The sequence below is a fragment of the Drosophila miranda genome, chromosome 4, assembly GCF_003369915.1.
Source record: "Drosophila miranda strain MSH22 chromosome 4, D.miranda_PacBio2.1, whole genome shotgun sequence".
Lineage (NCBI taxonomy): Eukaryota > Metazoa > Arthropoda > Insecta > Diptera > Drosophilidae > Drosophila > Drosophila miranda.
The window spans coordinates 31,261,333-31,281,677 of NC_046677.1; the positions used below are offsets into that span (position 1 = coordinate 31,261,333).

The following is a 20,345-nucleotide window of genomic DNA, read 5'->3' on the forward strand; positions in this document are numbered from 1 at the left end:
CGCTAAGCTGATTCTGGAGATCTTTGGAATATAGTTATTTCATTTGCATATGTTTTATTTTTTTTCAAGGTCGTAAATGTCTTGAATCACCATTCAATTTAATAGGTTAGGTTACCATATTATCTTTGTTCATACGTATTAACAAACATTTTCCAAATGCGTTTGTATTTGAAAAGTTTCAACGATCGTTTTGCGAGTGACTGCAAGTTTGATTTTTAATTGATATTTTATGTTTAAATGACTTCACGCATTGGGAGCATTGATATGATCATTTGTGTGGACACGGGTGTGTAGATGGGCATTTTTAAGAAAGGACTTGGAGCAGTCAGTACACTTGTGCGGTCGCTCCCCAGTGTGAGAAAGGAGGTGTGTCTTGAGTGTGTTTTTTTGCTTATATGACTTCGAGAACTGGGAACATTGATATGGTCGATCATCTATGTGCGTACTGATGTGCCATTGAAGAGTTCCGACGCGAGAGAAAGACTTGGAGCAGTGAGAACTCTTATAAGGTCGTTCCCCCGTGTGACAACGGATTTGTTCCCTGAGAACGTATTTGAGTACAAACGATTTTAAGCAGTTAGAACATTTGTAGGGTCTGTCCATAATATCCGTCTTATTTTCTTCATCAGTTTCGAACTGGTTCGATTGCTCACTTTCACTATCTGACTGTTCCCAAATATCGTCTTCCAGGTTATCACAGGTGTTTTCTTCTCTATCCTTTTCCATCAGTATTAAATAAAGTTTATGGCTCTGCTCTCAGATGGTCTTAAGATTGAATGCACTCATTGCATCCTCAATGCAGGGCGGACATATGTGCTATCATGTCAGCAATACAAGTATCCAATTTTGGTCTTTCATCAAAAATATTTGTGAATGGTCCGGAGTTTGCCATGCAAACTCTGCTTTTATTAATTGCAAAAATGTAGTTTGTATGTTTCCTTGGCACTAATTATGTTGTTTTGCCCACAAAACATAATAATTAGAGCTGTTAGACGCGAATTGTAGCACGACAAATTTATGTTATGCGAAAAGCCACAAAAAGTGCTGCTTGGCGCGAGAGGTATCGACGTGTTATCGAAATAGTTTATGTTAACTGCAACGTTTTGCAGAAATTATATTCATTTAAATTCTGTGTTATATGATACTGCAAGAGGACAGAACAAGATAAAACACAAACTAAATTGCAAATCTGCAATGCTTCGAAGGACCCATGGGAGGAATGATTTGGGATCATACACAAGAGCAACGCCTAGGTTTAGTACCTATGCAACAGGTGCGGGCATGGAATACTGTTAGTGGATTTTCTGAAAATAAATACATTCTCAAGCTGGTATTTATACAAATATAGATGTCGTTTCTACTGTAACCCTTTCGATTGACTCCTTTCTTTATTGTCATTTAGGTTCTGCTTTTAACACGCAACGTATCTCAATAGGACATGGCAATGGTATGTGCACATATGTATTTATCAGTAACTTGCATACCGGGTTATGCGCTGACCAACTTGCTGCGGATCATCGCAGATAGCTTTGGGATGTAAATGGATAAAGTCTTACGTATCTATTATCGTTTGTCAATTCATGTTATTCTATATTCCACTCAATGGGGCCTCCAGATATCTAGCAGTGCAAAAGTTGCAGCGAATATATTTTGCATAATTGTACAGAACTGGAGCAGCACTCGCGCATGCTGGCGTAGAGGCCATCTGCTTTTTTGGGAAAGAAGTCCGGCTATGGTGCTGCATGCCAATCCATATCAGGCCAAGCCTAAGCTCAATTAGTGGCTTAATGCTTACATATATTTATATATATATATATGAACTTCCGTTAATGCGTATGATTAACTACTCCTGAAGACCCTCGGAACGATCCAACGAGTCTGGAAACGCATGTCAATTGACGTTAGATACGTTTAATATTCTGTAAAATTAATCTTAAAGCTAACTTTTTAAACTTTAACAATTTTTCTGCGTGTGAGCGCGTATGTGCCGTTTTAGAGATACGTTATGGGCGAATGATTTCGAACAGTGAGCACAGGTATATGGTCGCTCCCCCGTGTGAGTGCGGATGTGTACTTTAAGTTCGATATTTTGTTTAAATGCCTTTGAGCAGTGAGAGCATTGGTACGGTCGTTCACCTGTGTGGGACCGTGTGTGTATTTGAAGATGGGCGAGTTGCTTGAATGACATGGAGCACTGGGAACAATTATAAGGTCGCTCCCCCGTGTGAGTGCGGATGTGTACTTTGAGTTCCGAATTTTGGGTGAAGGACATCGGGCAGTGGGGACATAGGTATGGTCGTTCACCCGTATGTGTACGGATGTGTATCCGGAGAGTTCCATCGTGCGAAAAAGCCTTCGCGCAGTGAGAGCATTGGTAGGGTCGTTCGCCCGTGTGCGTTCGAGTGTGTCTTTCAAGTTTGGATTTTATTATAAAGGACTTTGAGCAGTAAGAACATCTATACGGTAGCTCACCAGTGTGAGTGCGGATGTGTTCACTAAGATGGGACTTATGTTGCAAGGATTGAGAACAGTGGAAGCATTTGTAGGGTCGTTCGATATAATCCGTCTTAGCTCCAGTATCTTGTGAACATTCTGCATCAGCTTCCATATTGTTCGATTTGTCACTTCGACTACCTGACCAATCCTTGTCAGTCAGATTATACTTTTCTGTCCTCACGCCCATCGCTGGGAAATGGAGTTTATGGCTCTGCTCACAGGTGATCTTAAGATTGAATGCACTCACTGCATCCTCGAGGCAGGGCGGACATATGTTTTCTGGTAGTAAATCGCCTCGCCTAACCTCGTACCCGGTACACTGCTCTATCATGTCAGCAATGCAAGTTTCCAATGTGGGTCCATCATTAAAAATGTTTGTGAAAGCTCCGGACTTTCCATTGCAAACTCTGCATATCTCCTCCATGGCCCTGTGATTAAATGAATCTTCACAAGCGGAATACAACAATATACATCTACTGGTGAATCAAATGAAATATTATTTATTTAATCAAGAGCCACATATTATTACTTGCGAATTGTTTTGTTGTGATTAGAGCTAATAACATAATGTGCTGTAAGGCGCGCAGCACATGGTAACAGGGTGTGTTAGTACTGTAAAAATATAGTATGGATGTTCCTGAAAGAGATTTTAATATTATTTAGACTAACCTGAACTTTTCATATAATTTTTCAGCAATACAATTCAAGAATACATTGTTAAATTACAAAAAGTTGTGGAATATTTTTATTAAATATACATATCTCTCTATTATATACAATTTTTGACGGGGATTGGCGCACGAGCAAAGCGAGGGTGCTGTGCTTGCCCCCTAGTACTCAATAAAACTGTACACAATATACAAATGTACTAGCTTTTTTGAGTGGGCGAACGATTAAGCACCTGGAAAACTTAAATATTTGAGTCGTTGCGTCTGTGATTTGTGTGGATCCCTTTAATAGTTGCAACCATTCACTCGTATTCGAATGTACGCCTAAAGGTGTTCTTTTTCTGAGACTATTTCGCACGTTTTTAGTTATGCCGGAAAGTTTCAAGATCTCGATCTGCAGTTGAAGAACTCGTTGTGCCATTCTTCACGGAGCCTATGGATGTGAGTTCGACGATCAACGAAATTTAGAAGTGAATTTATGCATCGGGTAGACTTGAAAGCTCTTGTCCCGTGTGAGAAAGGGTATGTCTTTTCAGAGATGAGTTGTGAATAAAGGCCTTTGAGCAGAACGAGCACTTGTAAGGATGCTCTCCAGTGTGAATACAGATATGTGCTTGGAGATCGGAGCTTTTCATAAAGGACTTTGAGCAGTAGGAGCATTGGTGGGATCGGTCCACCGTGTGAGTACGTAAGTGTGTATCAAGATTGGATTTTTGTATAAAGGACTTCGGGCAGTGGGAACACTGGTAAGGTCGTTCGCCAGTATGCAAACGGATATGAGCCCGTAGGCAAGCGGCTCGGGCAAAGGACTTGGGGCATTGAGAGCACTTAAACGGTCGCTCTCCCGTATGAGAGCGTATGTGCACTTGCAGCTCTGATTTTTGTGCAAAAGACATAGAGCAGTCTGAACATTGGTATGGTCGTTCACCGGTATGCAACAAGATATGATCCCGAAGTGTTCCGGCATGGGAAAAAGACTTTGGGCAATGAGAACATATATACGGTCGCTCTCCCGTGTGTGTGCGGCTGTGTACTTTTAGATGAGACAGTTCTTGAAATGACTTCGGACATTGGGAGCATTGATGGGGCCGATCTCTTGTGTGGGTACGGATGTGTATTTGAAGATGGGAGTTCTGCTTAAACGTCTTCGAGCAATGCGTGCACTCATACGGTCGCTCACCCGTGTGAATACGGATGTGTACTTCGAGTTCGCTTTTTTGTATAAATGACTTTGAGCAGTCGGGGCATTTGTAGGGTCGTTCACCCGTATGAAATTTGATGTGTCTATATAAGTTGCTTCTATGCGTATACCGCTTCGAACAATGGGGGCATCTAAATAAAGCATCGACATCCTTATCATCTTTTTTGACTTTTTCATCACAGTTCTCGTCGTCACGATTATCACAGAGGACCTCTTCCATACCCGTCTCCCTTTCTTGGATGTAGAGTCTGTGGCTCTGTACACAGATGGTCTTTAGATTGAATGCACTCACTGCATCCTCAAGGCAGGGCGGACATATGTGTTCTGGCAGTAAATCGCCTCGGCTAACCTCGTAGCCGGTGCACTCCGCTATCATGTCAGCAATGCAAGTATCCCAGTTTTGTGGCTTGTCGAAAATGTTTGTGAATGCTGCAGACGTACCCATGCAAACTCTGCATATTTTCTCCATTTTCCTGCAAGTAAATGAATCTTAAATAAACAGACAACAGGACTCGCAATTGCGCACTGGAACGCATTGAATATAAAACAAACCAACTTGTTCGGCTCTTCAGAATTGCAAAACATGTAGTATTGATGATTATTTGGCACGATTTAGTTTGTTTTGACAACAAAACAGAAGAAATACAGCTGTTGGGCACGAAATGTATCTGTTAAATTATGTGCTGTTAGGCGCGGAAGGCATATGTTAAATTATATTTAATGCTAATCCAACAAACAACAAACCCAACAACGAATTAAATGACAATTGGACATTAGTGTGAAACAGTTTAAAGCTTTTCGTATGAACAGTTTGAGGCATTGCTTTTTGTTCACACATAGAAGAAATACACAATTTTATTTTGATGTCGCCGAATAGATTGAAATATTTAATTAGGAAACAATTTACAATTACATTTAGGTAGATACATACATACATAAATACTTATAAGCATACGAATTAAATATTTTGCTGCTTCTATAGCTTCTGTACATATCGATAGAGCACATCGAACTCTTCAAACTTTGGCACGGCACTGAAGTTGCTCGGTGTTTTGCAGTACTCTCCATAGATAATCAGACTTTTGCTGGGAACGGTCGGTGGATGCACACTCAGATACGAGTTTGTGCCATAGTTGCTCAGCGGGCGCAGCGTGATGCCCCTCATGATCTTAGCGAGCTCTTGGTCGCGCTGGGCCACGGAAGTCTGGGCAGGCCGAGCTCCTCCACTGGACAGTTTTTCCAGTTGGACGTATTTCTTATAGATGGCCATGCTCTGCTTGGAGGGCGCATTAATGCTGCAGCCATAGACCTGATCCATTGAGGGGAGCACCGAAGCCAGCGTTATAGCGGCCGGCTCAGCCGATTCTGTTTGCTTGGCCTCTTTCTCGGCAAAGCTGGCACTAAGCTCCTCATCGCTGGAGCTGTCATCGCCTTCACTAGAGCTTGAAGAGTTGCTGTTCGTCGACCCCGTGGAACTGTGACCAGTCATCGAGGGATTTTGACGAGCTTTCCTTGACGTCTGAATCTGTCTCTGAAACGGACTGTAGTTTGTGCGGAATGTGGGCATAAAGCGCATTGCCAGCTGGCTTATCTCAAAGGCAATGTGTTCGCTAAGATCGGTCCACTTGAAGGACTGATGGTAATTTGAGTAGGCATCGATCATCTCCAAGCCATTGCTGTGTACGCGGAACAGCTCCTTGACGAGTTTGTTCGAATCGGCGCACGAGTATGGCAAGCACTCCCGTACCTTATGACGAACCCAATCGGTGATCTGTTTGCTATCCGTGCTGGGCACAAAGTCATTGTGCATATCGTAGTCGGTTTGTAGCTCCCATATAGGTTGAGTCACTAGATAAAAAACAAAAATCCCACTATAGCAGTTACATTCGTTTGCAGAACTAAATGATATACTCACATTTTGTGTGGCTGGGCTTGTAAATGCCAAGAAAGAGATTGATGCTGTGCTGCTTTTCAGTGTCGCTAAATGTATTGCTGTAGTAGCGACTGAGGGTCTGCATCACATCGTTGCCTTGGGAGCCCCAGGGAGCCGTCTTTCGATATGTCTTAATCCTATGGACCAGCTGAGAGCCACCATACTGCAACGCTAGAGTATCACCATGCTCCTCGTACAAGTGCTCCAGCATCGTTACACAATCCGAGTCGAACTCTAGCTTGGCCGACTTCAGAAAACCCAATCTCTCTAGTTGGTGCCCCAATGCACACTTTCCAATGGCAAACTGGGCCGAGTTGGTTCGGTCCAAGCAGTCCACGCAATTAGTGCGTACAATGCCAGTCTGAAGGCTGAGCTCGCTGCCTCGAGCTTTAAAGAACATATTCGTCAATTGAATCACACTTTCCGCGTATATAGCCAACTGATCCATGACGTTTCCACCACTCAAACGGCTCTGACGGGCCATATCGAAGTGTATGTGTTTCATTCGATGCGGCGGAGGTAGAAACTGATTTAGATAGCGAATGCTGTACTCCAGTTCCTTTGAGATGATAGACTCGTGCTTCCGACGCTCTCGCTTCTTAACCAGGTTAAGCATTATTAATGGTGCCCCATAGTGGAACAGCAGTCGCTCAAAATGCCGCGAGGGAGTCTGAGCGTAGGGATCACATATGACCACCTGTATCTGAGGCTTTGGAACCATTTTACTGATGTCCTGCGACCAGTGGGATGGTATGGAGCCCCGCATTTGCGTAAAGGCGCACAGTCGTTGACCGTCGCTTACAATTTGCTCCGTCTCCACTTCATTGGCTACATCGCCCTGGAAGTTTGCACCTCGCTTTAGAAAGCGTGTACCCGCAAAGCGCGTACTGCGTCGCGCTATAAGGCAGACATTTACATGCCGTCCAAAGATGCTGATGCACGATTGACTAACAAACCCGTGGGTGACCTCCAGAAGCCAGTCCTTTAGCATTATACCCTCCATTGGTTGCAGAAGATAGGCATTCCATACAAAACGCTTGCGGGAATCGCTTCGAAATGCATAGTCCACACGCTCATGAATCTGTGCCACATTATTAGTCAGCGTGTTCCAGTCGGGTAGTGGCTCGTCCCGATCCAGGTCCACTTTGGCTCCCACAAAGCGCGGCGCCGATTCATTATACTGCAGCGTTCGTGTCAGATCGTACGAATAGGAGAAATAAAAGTTGCTTCGCAGGTCGATGTTCTGAAACATTTTCTTGTAGCGATCCTCGTGTGGGTGCGGTGGTCGCTGGGATGTCACCTCGTTCACACGTACCATTACTGTGTCCTTAATGGTGTAGACCAAATGATTTCCAATGAAGGCACAACACTTGCGCTTGGTAACCAGTATCAGGTAGTAGCCCTCGAGAAATCTGACAAAGCCCAACACCCCGTAGGCTGATGTCACCTTCGGTGAGCCCGTGAGGGAAGCCACAAAGCGTCTGATTTCCAAGTTATTGAACTCGTTGGCATTTTCCTCGATACTCAAACGGTTGTGTGCCAGCCGATCGATGGTGAGCAACCGAAATCTAGTCTCCCGGTTGTTGCTGCCCACCAAATACAAACGCTGAAACATGCAGAGTTAACAAATAACATTTTCAATTAAAAGTGACATCTACTTACTGTGCGGGTTTCATAGAGCACTACCTTCTGTATGCAACTGATCAGAGGACTAAATACTATATTTGGGTTTCCATTGTTCATGTTATATGCGTTTAGATGCGCTTTTCCGCGAATGGACGACAATTTGTTGTATTTGGCAAGAACTATTTGTTTTGGCAACAAAACATCATAAATAGAGCTGTTGGACGCAAAATGTAGCTCGACAAATTTATGTTGTCCGGACAGCCCACAAAAAGTGCTGTTAGGCGCCAGAGGTATCGACGTGTTATCGAAATATTTTATGTCAGCTGCAATGTTTTGTTGAAATTATATTTATTTAAATTTTAAGCTGTATGATCTTTGCAAAAAAACAGAACAAGATAAAGCACAATTTAAATGCATATCTGCAATGCACCGGAGGACTAGTGGATTATGCGCAAGAGAAACGCCTGGGGGTATGGAATACTGTAAGTGGATTTGATGAAGATATGTACATACATATAAATAAATTCTCAAAATACAATCGTCCTTTCCCAGCAACTTCTTTGCTTTAATTTCCAAACATTCAACATTTAGATGCCGTTGAATGCTTCTGACACCTTGTGAGCAGTGATGAACACCTCGGAGTATATCAGTCCATTGGCCACTTGAATTTGTTCCTTCTCTTTTTTTATTTAGGTTTCGAGCCTCATCAGCTACCATTGGGGAGATGCATGTATCCGGACTAGGCCTATAGCATTAGTTGGATAATCACATATATTTCACACTGATCGGCATTCCGGGCAATGAACGGTCATAGCTGGAGAATTTCGGAGGTTCGGATGTTGCTATCACCAGAACACCTTTTTCAAATTGAAGGATACGATAGTACTACTTAGGATAGTACTTAAACCCTTTGTCCAGTGAAATCTAGATGCTGGTTTGCTCTTGAGTTTTCCTGGAGTTTCTTATCAACTCCAGTCCACTGCTCTTCCTTCGGCCTTGTCATATCTGCCAATTTGTATACCCGGTACTTAAAGAGAATAAGGATTATTATATGCGTGCAAATACACATACATGTACATATTTATAAGCCAGAAAGATCCGTTTCCAGCCCCATAAAGTATATATATTTTCGATCAGCATAACCATATCTGTCCGTCTGTCCCGATGAGCGCCTATATCTCGGAGACTATAAGAGCTATAGCAGTATACAAACTCCTCTGATATCCCACTGTTACAAGTATATTCGAAAAGTATATTCCCGCGCAAAGGACGAACATCTGTGGCATCCACAATTTGAAAACTATACGAAACCCGAAACACGGAATTGTTTGTTATGGATAAAAACCTTTTGTTTGTCATTGCATAATTTTTTATTATAATAACTACCATATCAACATCAAAGTTAAATTATTTGCACATCGTTTTGTTTTTTAAATATCATTGACGTCCGGCATCGTACTGAAAACACTACTTCGGTCGTTCTTCCCAGTGAGAGAGAATATTATGTGACCTTTGAAATGGGCCTTTTCTTAAAATAGCTTTGAGCCCTAAGCACATTGGTAGGCTCGCTTAGCCGTGTTGCGAACGAATGTGTCTGTTAAAAGTAGATCCTTGTACGAAGGTTTTCGAGCAGTGAGAGCACTGGTAGGGTCTTTCACCTGTGTGGGTGCGGTTGTGTATTTGAAGATGAGAGAGTTGTGTAAATGACTTCGAGCAGTGAGAACACTTATGCGGTCGCTCCCCAGTGTGAGTACGTATGTGTGCGCTGTGATGGGCTTTTTGTTTAAATGACTTGGAGCAGTGGGTACACTGATATGGTCGCTCCATCGCGCATTTCTGGATGTGCAATTTGAGTGACTCTTTCTCTTGAAATGACTCCGGACAGTGACAACATTGAAGGGGTCGCTCTACAGTGTGAGTACGGCTATGTGCCTTGAGATTGTGTTTTTCTGTAAAGGATTTTGAGCAGTCGGAGCATTTGAAGGGTCGTTCATTTCTGTGCCAACGCAGGTGTCTTTTGAAACAGTACAGTTGGGAGAAAGACTTTGAACAGTGAGAGCATATATAGGGTCGTTCACCTGTGTGCGTACGGGTGTGAATCTTTAGATATCCCTGCGAGCTAAATGACTTTGTGCAGTGAGAGCATAGGTAGTGTTTTTTACTTGAGGGGATACGTGTGTGGTCTTGAAGATGGGAGCATTGGTAGCGTCGATCACCCAGCTGTGTGCGGTTCTGTATCTGACGATGGGCAATTTGTTTAAACGACATCGAGCACTGCGAAAGTTTGAAGGGTCGATCATCGGTGTGCGTATGGGTGTGTCTTTCAAGATTATATTTATTTGCAAAAAACTTCGAGCAGTAGGAACATTGGTAAGGTTGATCACCTGAGTGCGTTCGAGTGTGTGATTGGAGCTGGGATTTTTGATGAAAGGATTTTGGGCAGTCGGCGCATTTGTAGGGACGTTCCACATTGTGTATTTTTTTGTGTCTATTTAGATTCGATTGACGCGTATAGCTCTTTGGACAAAGACTACATTTGAAGAGATTATCGAGATCCTTATCACTTTGGACCTCTGCATCGGGTTCAAATTGGATCGATTGCTCACTTTCTATATCTGAGGGTTCCCAATCCTCGTCTTCCAGATTGTCACAGATGCCTTCTTCTCTATCCGTATTCATCAGTGTTAAATAGAGTTTATGGCTCTGCTCACAGGTGGTCTTAAGATTGAATGCACTCATTGCGTCTTCAAGGCAGGGCGGACATATGTTTTCTGGTAGTAAATCGCCTCGCCTTACCACGTACCCGGTGCACTGTGCTATCATGTCAGCAATACAAGTATCCAATGTTGGTCTTTCATCAAAAATATTTGTGAATGGTCCGGAGTTTTCCATGCAAACTCTGCATATTTCCTCCATAGTCCTGCAAGTAAATGACTATTATATATAAGAATACAGGACGCGCAATTACATGCAGGAATGCATCGGATATAAAACAAAACAACGAACTAGCTTGTGTAATAATTGCAAAATGTTTAGATTGATGTGTCTTTGGTACGAATTAGTTTGTTTTGACCACAAAACATAATAATTAGAGCTGTTAGACGCGAAATGCAGCTCGACAAATTTATGTTATGCGGACAGCCAACGAAAAGTGCTGTTAGGCGCGAGAGGTATCGATGTGCTATCGAAATATTATTTATTTAAATTTTGTGTTATGATACTTCAAGAGGACAGAACAAGATGCAACGCATCGAAGGAATAATGGATTATGCTCAAGAACAACGGCCCAGCTTTGTACCTATGCAACAGGTGGCGGCATGGAATACTGCAAGAGGATTTGCTGAATATATAAATACATTCTCGAGATACAATTTTACGTCCTTTTACAGCAAATTCTTTGCCGTTGAATGCTTCTGCAAACTGTTGGACCAGTTATGAACACGTAGTGTATCAAACCATTGGATAAAATGTTGCCCACTTTGAATTAACTCCTTTCCATTGGTCTTATGTGCGTATATTTTGTACTAACTTGCGGTCTATGCTCTAAAAAACTTCCTACGGATCAGCGCTGATAGAATTGTGTTACAAGTGGATAGATAACCACGTACCTTGTTTTGTTTGTCAATTTCAGTATTACCAACCATGAATTCCATTCGAAAGCACATCAAGAAGGCGCTGAGAGAAATTATCTACGAGTGCAAGATCTATGCGGAATATGTTTTGCGTGATTGTACAGAGCAGGAGCGACACTCGTACATTATGGCATAGAAGCTGGCCACCGCGTTCAAGCCCAGAACCATCCATATGGTTTTTTGGGACAGAGGTCCGTCTATAGCGGCATATGGCATATGAGTCATCAGTCCTGTGACTTATCTTTCTTCTGTGCGTATGCTAAACTGTTCCTGCAGACCGCCGGCTTACAGCATTTTTAAGATCGTACACGTCTGGAATAACTATTCAATGCAATAGTTTGATTAATTATCTAACTAATAGATAAGTATAAAATGAATATCTTTAAATTTGAGAAAACATACGACATGAACTCAATCAGTACTTGAATAGGACATTTTTTTTTTCATTTGGAACGCTTTAACTATCATTTTGCGTGAGTGCGGGTGTGTTTCCTAAGAGATTGGCTATGTTTAAATAACTTCGAACAGTGGGTACATTTATAGGGTCGCTCCTCTGTGTGTGTACGGATGTGTTCGCTCAGATGGGATTTTGTATGATATAACTTCGAACAGTCGGAGCATTTGTAGGGTCCTTCACTCATGTGCGTGCGGATGTGTCTTTCAAGTGTATTTTTTGTTATAAATGACTTTGAGCAGTGAGGGCATTGGTAGGGTCGATCACCTGTATGCGTACGGATGTGAACCCAGAGAGATCCAGAGTACGAAAAAGACTTCGGGCAGTGAGAACACTTGAATGGTCGCTCCCCCGTGTGAGTACGGAGGTGTTCGCTGACTTGGCATTTTTTTTAAAATGACTTCGAGCAGAAAGAGCACTGAAACGGTCGCTCTCCTTTGTGTGAGTGCGGATGTGTTTTTTGAGTTCGTCATTTTGTTTAAATGATTTCGAACAGTGAGAACAACGAAATGGCCTATCGCCCGTATGCGTACGGAGATGTTCGCTCAGATGGGATTTTGTTTGGTATGTTTCCAAACAGTCGGCGCATTTGTAAAGTCGTCCACTCGTATGCGTGCGGGTGTGTATTTCAAGATTCGATTTTGTTATAAATGACTTCGAGCAGCGAGAGCATTGGAAGGGTCGTTCATCCGTGTGCAAACGGATGTGTCTTTCAAGACCGTATTTTTGTGCAAAAGCCACTGAGCAGTGAGAGCACTGGTAGGGTCGCTCACCGGTGTGCGTACGGTTGTGTATCCGGATAGATCCAGAGCACGAAAAAGACTTCGAACAGTGAGAACACTTATACGGTCGTTCACCCGTATGAGTACGGATGTGGTCGCTGAGTTGGCCATTTTGATGAAATGACTTCGAGCAGTAAGAGCAGTGGTATGGTCGGTCATCTGTGTGAATACGGTTGTGTGATTCCAGATTGGACTTATATATAAAGTACTTTGAGCAGTGGGAGCATTGATACGGTCGGTTAGCCGTGTGCAATTTTATGTGTCTATTTAGATTCGATTTTTGCGTATACCTCTTTGGACAAAGAGTACATTTGAAGAGATGATCGACATCCTTATCACCATGGATCTTTGCCTCGGTTTGCCCACTTTCGCTATATGACGGTTCCCAATCCCCGTCTCCCAGATTATCCCAGATGTCTTCTTCTCGATGCTCTTCCATCACTGGAAAATAAAGTTAATGGCTCTGCTCACACGTTTTTATAAGATTGAATGCATTCACAGCATCCTCAAGGCAAGGCGGACATATGTTTTCTGGCAGTAAATCGCCTCGGCTAACCTCGTAGCCGGTGCACTCCGCTATCATGTCAGCAATGCAAGTGTCCCAATTTTGTGTCTCATCAAAAATGTTTGTGATTGCTCCAGACTTGGCCATGCAAACTCTGCATATTTCCTCCATTGTCCTGCAAGTAAATGAATCCTAATGAACGGAATACAATATTTATATAGATACATGCGAAACGAGCGGAATCAAACCGACAGTCAAATGGTGTACTTCTTCCGAGTTGAAAAAAATGTTTGATTTCTTGGAGTGAAGAGCTTTTGTTGTGAGAAAACGTTTACACGAAATGGGCTGTTAGCGCAAAAAGCATATAATCGATGAATGTGCATATGTCGAATGTAACAATATGGGTGTTCCTATAATTTGTTGTCCATTTGAACTGATTTGATTAATAAATTTCTTCATTGCTCAATAATACATTATACACTTCTGAATAGCAAAATATTCTATGACCCCAATTACTGACAAAAAAATTAGAGCTGTTAGACGCCAGATGAACCAAACAAGAAGTCCTGTTAGGCGCGAAAACAAATGGGTATTTGTGTATCAATTATTATATTCTTTTGCCAAGCAAAGCTTTAGGAAGGTTTTGCCAGGCCCCCGGTGTTCCCGGTGTCGCTGCCAACCAGTCGGTGCTCTCTATCTTCCAAGCACTGGATGAGCAGAGTTCCGATTTGTTCACTACCGGGCTCGATGACTTTTCTTATCAGTTTTAGTTCAACTAACTTTGTTACAACCGACTAAATTTGTTTTTGGACCCAACGTCATAACATTGACGAAGTCTCCAAACGACATGTTGAGAGATTCTGATCGAGCTGTTTTCCGGAAAAATATCATCTAAAATCCCATTTAATTAATTTTCTTTATGTGTTTTTTTATATAAATATTTTTAATAAATATTTAATTATTGTTCGTAATCGTATGGCAGATCGTTCAAATGGGCTCCGTGGGCACTCCGTGCTTGCTGCCTTCAGCTGCAGACGCTTCTACGTTTTTTTTGCCATCCTGATTGAACCTCATGCAGGATATGATATCCGCATCTTTGATATCCGGATTTCTGCTGTCTCTCTTACTTACATAATTGGCAGCACTAACAACGTCGCAAAAATGTGGCTTAAGAATTGCCAGTATTTCGCATTCGAAATTGACTCGTTCAGTTTTAGTCCAATTTAGCGAAGAACTAAACCAGATGAAACCGAGCACCGTGGCGCGCAAGATGTCATAGTTGGAACTCACTTTTTATGTTAAGGTTTCATACATATCAGCTTCCCGGATATCCGCTGCCGTCTACTAGAGGGCGTTTGGTGGGTGCGCCACCTGCTGAGAAATCCTAATTGTATGAAGATTTCATGCACTTCAGCATTTGTCGAGTGACAAAAATATAATTTACATACAGCGGCGAGACTTTGTCAGATATAGGTTAGATAAATTACATGTGCATGTAGCTTACATGTTACCGATGTATGTTACCGAACATGTAGCAAACAAACTTTCTGGATTAGATCCCAGGGTCTTCAGCTTTGGCGTTCGTCTTTCGCCGTTTTGTGATTGACCGGGTAATGTTATTTTATTTTCAACCTGTTCATCGTTTCCATTTTTTCTTGTTCCTCTTCTTTTATGTACCCTATGCCACAAGCCGAGTCGTATCCGGAGTCCTATCAAATCATTACTCAGGCGTTTTCGGAACAAACCGAGGCCTATCACAGCCTGACAGAAGCGCACCCCATGCAAGATCCGAATATAACCAGCCATTGTTATCCTTCAACCTGGCCATTTTATGAATAAATATGGGACGCGGGGGTTTTCCAATTATACGATCCTATTTAACAGTCAGGAAAACAGGAAAATATGACTGGAGAAAATATCCTTGATAAGGGCTTCACCAAATCAAGGATTTTCTTACGATCACAGGAAGCCGTCCGACGTCCAGATGGGGCCACAAATAGCGACGAAATCGGAATATGATGTAACCATCATGAAATTTGCCAAAAATCAGCCTCATTTTCGTAGTGGAGATTGTGATGCCGTTCGACTGTCTGGATTCTCGCGATCCTGGCAGAGTTGGTCCTTCACCGATCTGGCCATTTTTATCTGAGATATAGCCTTCCAAACATTTGGATGTGCATATCATTCAAATACTGGTTTCATTTTCTTCCAACAACATAAACTATACATATTTAGTATTCTCGGCTATTTTCAAACCGATCTGGGCGTTCCAGGCCTTTTTGTAATCGGGATAGTTTTCCGGATACCGGATACAGGATTCAGCAAGGATGATTTTTCAATAGTTTTATTCATCGTAACTTAGCTTAGTATAAATAAATAAACAAGGGGAAAACATTTTTATTTACTATTTAAATATATGGACGCGTATATCCTTAAACCGAACTACATAGAACGAAATATATCTGGAGTCTAGTAGCCCGCGTATTCCCATCGTCAAAGACCTTGTTGTCGATGGCCGGGTTGAAGGATAACGATGGCAAGGGTGTGCTTCTAGGTCTTGGTCTGTCTCGAATCCGCCTCGGCAATGCTTTAATAGGACTCCGTCTGGCGGGGGAAATCGGATACGACTCGGTTTGTGGTAAAGCGTGGGGTACATAGATCCTCTGTGAATTAAGAAATATTTCAGAATATATCCACAATTATCTACTGATTCACTTACGCGTCTCGAAGCTTTGCTGACATTCCGCCGTCGATCACTTGTCCCTGCTGCAGCGGTCGGGACGCCACATTGCTAAAATTAAAGGAAGAAATAAATAAAGTAAATTAATAAATAAATAAATAAATAAATTACCTGGTGGGGTAAAAAGAGGGGACCGCGATGAGGGAATACAAAATAAAAGAAGACTAACAAGAAAAAATTGTCTGTAAAAGATGAATAGTGGAAAAAAAACTTACCCGATCAAAGCCGATGAGATAAAGAAAGCATCGTGCAGGAGGGAAGACGGTGTCGGTGAAGTATGCACCTGCGAAGCACGTACGTCGTGCCGTAATATTTTCCATGTAATCCGCACGACGACGAAGAATTCGCGAAGAAATCCTTTTTATATACATAACTGACCTCCACTCCCATTTGATTCCTGGTCCTCTGGCTGCTGCTGAGGCTGCGGGCCTTCTGCCTATCTGTTATCGAGTACAGAAGAATTTCGTACGGATCATTAATAGTTTCCAGGGAGAGTAATCGATCGGCAAAAAACAGTACGCGCTGCAATAAAACCCTACCAATAACCATGGCCCCAGTCACTCTGCTTCTTGCATTCAAGCTAATTGCTCTGAAGTCTGACATTAAGACCAACCCTTTTGGGCTGTACCCCCCACCTTGCCACATTTAACCCCAAGCATATGCCAAATCCGCCTCCAGCTGCGGCAGCCACGGGCAGTGGTAAATGGGGATAGACCAACTATGAAAATTTGCCACAATTTGTGTGTGCAACAGACTCTGTGTTTCCCAACTCCAAAATTTGACGCCTGATCAATAATATTGACTGAGCTGTGGAAATTCTCACACACACACACAGAGAGAGAGAAGTGACGGAGGTGGGAAAATTTGCATGCAGTCGGGGCACGAATGAGAGCCATGATGGTGATGGTGATGATGATGAAATTAAAGCAATACAACTGCCAGGAACGAGGTGCCGGAACCGGGGTGCTCTACCCAAATACAGACAGAGAGGTAACAGACAGATTGAGTGAGTGACTGAGCCCGGGATTGGAATGCAATTGGTTGACTGCATAACATTGGTGGAACCGTTTTGGAGGCGAGCAATGCTATGCACATATCTCTCGTGTATTCCATGCACAAGTAGGAAATTACAAACGGATGTAAATGCATCAATTCCAGTTGAAGGACTACAAATGCCAGCCGTCCCTTCCCTCCCTTCCCCGCATGACAATCTCTGGCAAACAGTTCAATAAACCTCAGCAAACAAATTTAATATGCGTGGACAGTGTGGGTTGACAGTCATGACAACTCATCCAGACTTTCCAGCATTCTTGTACGTGTGTACGTGTGTGTGGGTGTGTGGGTGTGGGGGTGTTTGGGTGTGTTGAGAGAGAGCAGTTCAATTGTAATTAATTGGCCATGTCTTGCAGTCAAAATGAACACGTTTGCATCAAATAAACTTGATACGAACTCAGCACTCGAATATCAGAATATTAGAAGTGCTCATGTAGTTCGAATTGTCATTGAATCGATGCCGAAAGCAATCCAAAATACTTTAATGTGTATGAACATACATACATGAGAAGAGTTTGATTCTAAATGAGACTTAGGAACTCAAAATTGGATGGAGATTTCACGTAATATTAACTTAACTTTGCTGGCTTTTAGTTTTTCAAAGATGCAGGGAAATAATGACAACAATACGAATTTCAGAAGTGGGAATATGGAGGCCCAACACGGATGAAGGGAGAGCGCTTGCTGGACTCCCTTCTCCCTTTCTTCGGTCCAACTTCACATATCGTTGCACTCGTTTGTTCACTCGCGAATGTTTATTTAGTCGATGGCAATTAAAGTCTCGCGCCAAATTAAATGAAAACCATTTGCGCTCATTTCAAGCAGAATAAAATAATACAAACTCTAATTTATATGAAACTGCGCGTATGCCAAACTAAATGCATTCCCGCCCCGCCCCGCCCCTATTTCACCACTACTTATTTTCCTTTTTTTAGTTTCGTTTTTTTTGTGCAATTTTTTATTTTAGTTGGCGCTACTTTTTAAAATCAAAGTTAGTGGGAGAGGGACGCAGAATAAGTGCAAGAGGGGATTGGGAATGGAAATGGGAATGGGAATGGGTTGTGTGGCAGGTTTGGGTCGGGGCCAGTCCATTCCGCTTCCAACTAAATAAATAAAAAGTGAATTTTTAATTAAAAGTTAAGTGGCAACTCATTTAAATTAATGTTGACTCAAGCGTCATAGCAAAACAGTTGGAGAACCCAAACAGAGGGAGAAACAGAGAAAGAGAGAGATGGAGAGAGAGAGAGAGAGAGAGGGTGCATAGAAGTGGAGTGGGGACGAAAAGAAAAATAGTGCAAGTGGGTGGGCCTGGGTTTGGGTTCGGGGCATCATGGTGTGTGGCGGCACTTCACTCCTTAATAAGCATTATGCACCGCAGGACCTTGACGGAGGGGGAGATGGACTCCCGAGACCGTATGCCTAACGAACACTATCGGAAAACAATGCTACTCTATCGCGAAAATATCAAATCTGTCCAGCAATGGCAATAAACGAACAAAACTTTAATGGAAAATTTCCCATTTGTATCATTATGCGAAGAGATATTTATTCTATGGGATTCAAGTCTCTCCCATCATCCCAATTCATTTTCCAAACGACTTAAGCTGGTCAAAGCTGATTATTGAACAATTTCCGCTGGTGGGCTCTGCCTAGCGAGTCTCCCATCCCCCTGCCCCCCCCACACGAAGACCAAAACCCCAGGACCGCCAGGACGGCGGCTGCCAAAAGAGCCGAACTTGCTCCAATCCCAGCTTCACTTCACTTGAGAATGCATCTCTCCAAGTTTCGCTGTAAATCTCTCGCTCTCCCTGGAGAAACTTGCGCGTTAGTTTCGCTTGGATTGGATCGGCTTGCGGGTCGGGGAGGTGGGAACACTTACATAATTGAATGGGCGGAGATAAGAAAAGCCTTGCTCGCCATGAACTTTATCATTATTTTGTGTTAATTATGCATCTTTCGACGGTTGGATGTAGCGAAAGGGGGAAAGGGGGGAATGGGCGGCAGGGCGGTAGGGCGGGCGGGGGAAATTCTCTTCTCAATGCCCAATTATCATTTTTGGGGCTGGGAACTTTTGCGGCACTTAATAACCAAGATCCCAGACAGTACCGACCTCAGCAGACAAAAACTTTATCCGCTGTAGTAACTCCTGGCGGAATGGACTCCTGGAGGAGTGGAATGGAAGGAGGGGGCGCGGGGATTATCAATTTTCAGTTTTCAGTTCGCTTTTCATTATGGAAACCTTTGAACTTTCCGCAATAAGTTCGCTGGCAAGGCATGCACTTTTCGCTGCCATGGACTATTCCCTGACCATTTTTCGAGGGTTTTCCACTCCAGTCGCAGGGCTGTCAATTAGCCGAAGCCCTCAAACCGAACAATGGATAAATAATTCAACCGGACTACAGCGCATCTCCTTTGGTCGGAATAGGCATAAACCAAAGGCGCGCCAATCCAATCTCTTTCTGTCTGATGCTTGACTAAACACCCACACACACACACAGCCAGCACCCAGCACCCAGCACCCAGCAAACAAAAAAAACTAAATAATTTTCATCTATAAAATCCCTTTCCCTTTCCCACTGTCACTCCCGCCCCCACTCTTCTTCCATCTCAGAGCTGACTTGAAGTGTTGTACGTTTTTTGTTCTGTTTTTTTTTTTCGGCTATTCTCTCTCGCTGTGTTCCTCCTGCACGAAAATTAAGTTTGTTTTCCATTAAGTTAAATAATTACGAAATTATCCACCAAAGGAGTGACTACAGAGGGTGGAGGGGTGGGTGTGGGTGTGGGGCGTTGCCGGAATAGCAGCTGCAGCGCTGTTGCCCCTTGTGCTCAGTGTGTAACTGCCAATGATAGCTGCCTCCTGCTTGACTGACTAACTATTTGGCCAGGGCTGGAGGATGGATCAGCCAAGAAGATCCAATTTCTTACCAATGGGGATATGGGACTAATGTCAGGATATTGTAGAGGAAGATAACGCCTGTACCATCTGTACCAAATGATGTCCTAGCTGGTGCAAGGACTGGGTATTCTGGAACTTTGTTATTCCCATAGCATCCCTGGACTACTACTACTAATATTTCAATTCCTGGACATATCCAACCCTGGACCAGCAACGAGAACCGTCAGTTCGGCAAAGAGGAATCGCGAAAAGTTTCGCTTAAACGATGTCTCAACACAGGCTCATTATCTTTGGCCCTACTCGTACTCCTCGCTGCTTCTTTGCTCCGCCCTCCACCTACTTCTGGGGCCGTGTCTTTT

The 20,345-nt window shown here is 43.0% G+C and overlaps 6 protein-coding genes and 1 long non-coding RNA gene across 16 annotated transcripts in view; 1 reads left to right on the forward strand and 6 right to left on the reverse strand.

Moving 5' to 3' along the window:
* The first annotated feature begins 108 nt into the window (after positions 1–108).
* LOC117189062 lies at positions 109–11,953 on the forward strand. Of its 3 annotated transcripts, none has more exons than XR_004473128.1 (3): positions 109–1,330; positions 1,403–1,447; positions 1,616–1,822. It is a non-coding gene; the product is annotated as an uncharacterized LOC117189062 (long non-coding RNA). The 3 variants fall into 3 exon arrangements; XR_004473127.1 differs by lacking the exon at positions 1,616–1,822 and adding an exon at positions 11,556–11,953 and having other exon boundaries at positions 111–1,330; XR_004473126.1 differs by lacking the exon at positions 1,616–1,822 and having other exon boundaries at positions 188–1,330; positions 1,403–1,575.
* Positions 1,896–2,972, reverse strand: LOC108162189 (zinc finger protein 782-like). The gene has a single exon (XM_033394019.1). The coding sequence runs from the start codon at positions 2,918–2,920 to the stop codon at positions 1,955–1,957; it is 966 nt and encodes a 321-aa protein (XP_033249910.1). The 5' UTR covers positions 2,921–2,972; the 3' UTR covers positions 1,896–1,954.
* On the reverse strand, positions 3,207–5,028 carry LOC108162186 (zinc finger protein 501-like). Of its 2 annotated transcripts, none has more exons than XM_017296785.2 (2): positions 4,918–5,028; positions 3,207–4,838 (listed from the first exon to the last, which is right to left on the reverse strand). In XM_017296785.2, exon 2 carries the CDS (start codon positions 4,832–4,834, stop codon positions 3,641–3,643), a length of 1,194 nt encoding a protein of 397 aa, XP_017152274.1. In that variant the 5' UTR covers positions 4,835–4,838; positions 4,918–5,028; the 3' UTR covers positions 3,207–3,640. The 2 variants fall into 2 exon arrangements, with proteins under 2 accessions (XP_017152274.1, XP_017152273.1); XM_017296784.2 differs by having other exon boundaries at positions 4,922–5,024.
* LOC108162185 (polyphosphoinositide phosphatase) lies at positions 5,139–8,058 on the reverse strand. Its single transcript, XM_017296781.2, has 3 exons — positions 7,961–8,058; positions 6,281–7,904; positions 5,139–6,213 (listed from the first exon to the last, which is right to left on the reverse strand). Exons 1-3 carry the CDS (start codon positions 8,039–8,041, stop codon positions 5,342–5,344), a joined length of 2,577 nt encoding a protein of 858 aa, XP_017152270.1. The 5' UTR covers positions 8,042–8,058; the 3' UTR covers positions 5,139–5,341.
* LOC108162188 (zinc finger protein 814-like) lies at positions 9,279–11,001 on the reverse strand. Its single transcript, XM_017296789.2, has 2 exons — positions 10,931–11,001; positions 9,279–10,844 (listed from the first exon to the last, which is right to left on the reverse strand). The coding sequence occupies exon 2, from the start codon at positions 10,838–10,840 to the stop codon at positions 9,494–9,496; it is 1,347 nt and encodes a 448-aa protein (XP_017152278.1). The 5' UTR covers positions 10,841–10,844; positions 10,931–11,001; the 3' UTR covers positions 9,279–9,493.
* Positions 11,954–12,055: 102 nt separating the features above from the next.
* On the reverse strand, positions 12,056–13,626 carry LOC117185903 (zinc finger protein 501-like). Of its 5 annotated transcripts, none has more exons than XM_033394016.1 (2): positions 13,550–13,626; positions 12,056–13,472 (listed from the first exon to the last, which is right to left on the reverse strand). In XM_033394016.1, exon 2 carries the CDS (start codon positions 13,229–13,231, stop codon positions 12,233–12,235), a length of 999 nt encoding a protein of 332 aa, XP_033249907.1. In that variant the 5' UTR covers positions 13,232–13,472; positions 13,550–13,626; the 3' UTR covers positions 12,056–12,232. The 5 variants fall into 5 exon arrangements, with proteins under 5 accessions (XP_033249907.1, XP_033249908.1, XP_033249906.1 ...); XM_033394017.1 differs by having other exon boundaries at positions 12,056–13,233; positions 13,349–13,624; XM_033394015.1 differs by having other exon boundaries at positions 13,523–13,621.
* A 2,048-nt stretch (positions 13,627–15,674) lies between these two features.
* The window catches only part of LOC108163818, a 64,434-nt gene continuing 59,763 nt past the window's right edge, over positions 15,675–20,345 (reverse strand). For all 3 annotated transcript variants that reach the window (XR_001775717.2, XR_001775716.2, XM_017299309.2), the window contains 3 exons: positions 16,253–16,477; positions 16,017–16,088; positions 15,675–15,960 (listed from right to left, as the gene is read on the reverse strand). Coding sequence is in view for 1 of the 3 variants with exons in the window: in XM_017299309.2 (XP_017154798.1) it covers positions 15,730–15,960; positions 16,017–16,088; positions 16,253–16,408 (459 nt within the window). In the remaining 2 variants the exon portion in view is untranslated. The remainder of the gene's footprint in view (positions 15,961–16,016; positions 16,089–16,252; positions 16,478–20,345) is intronic.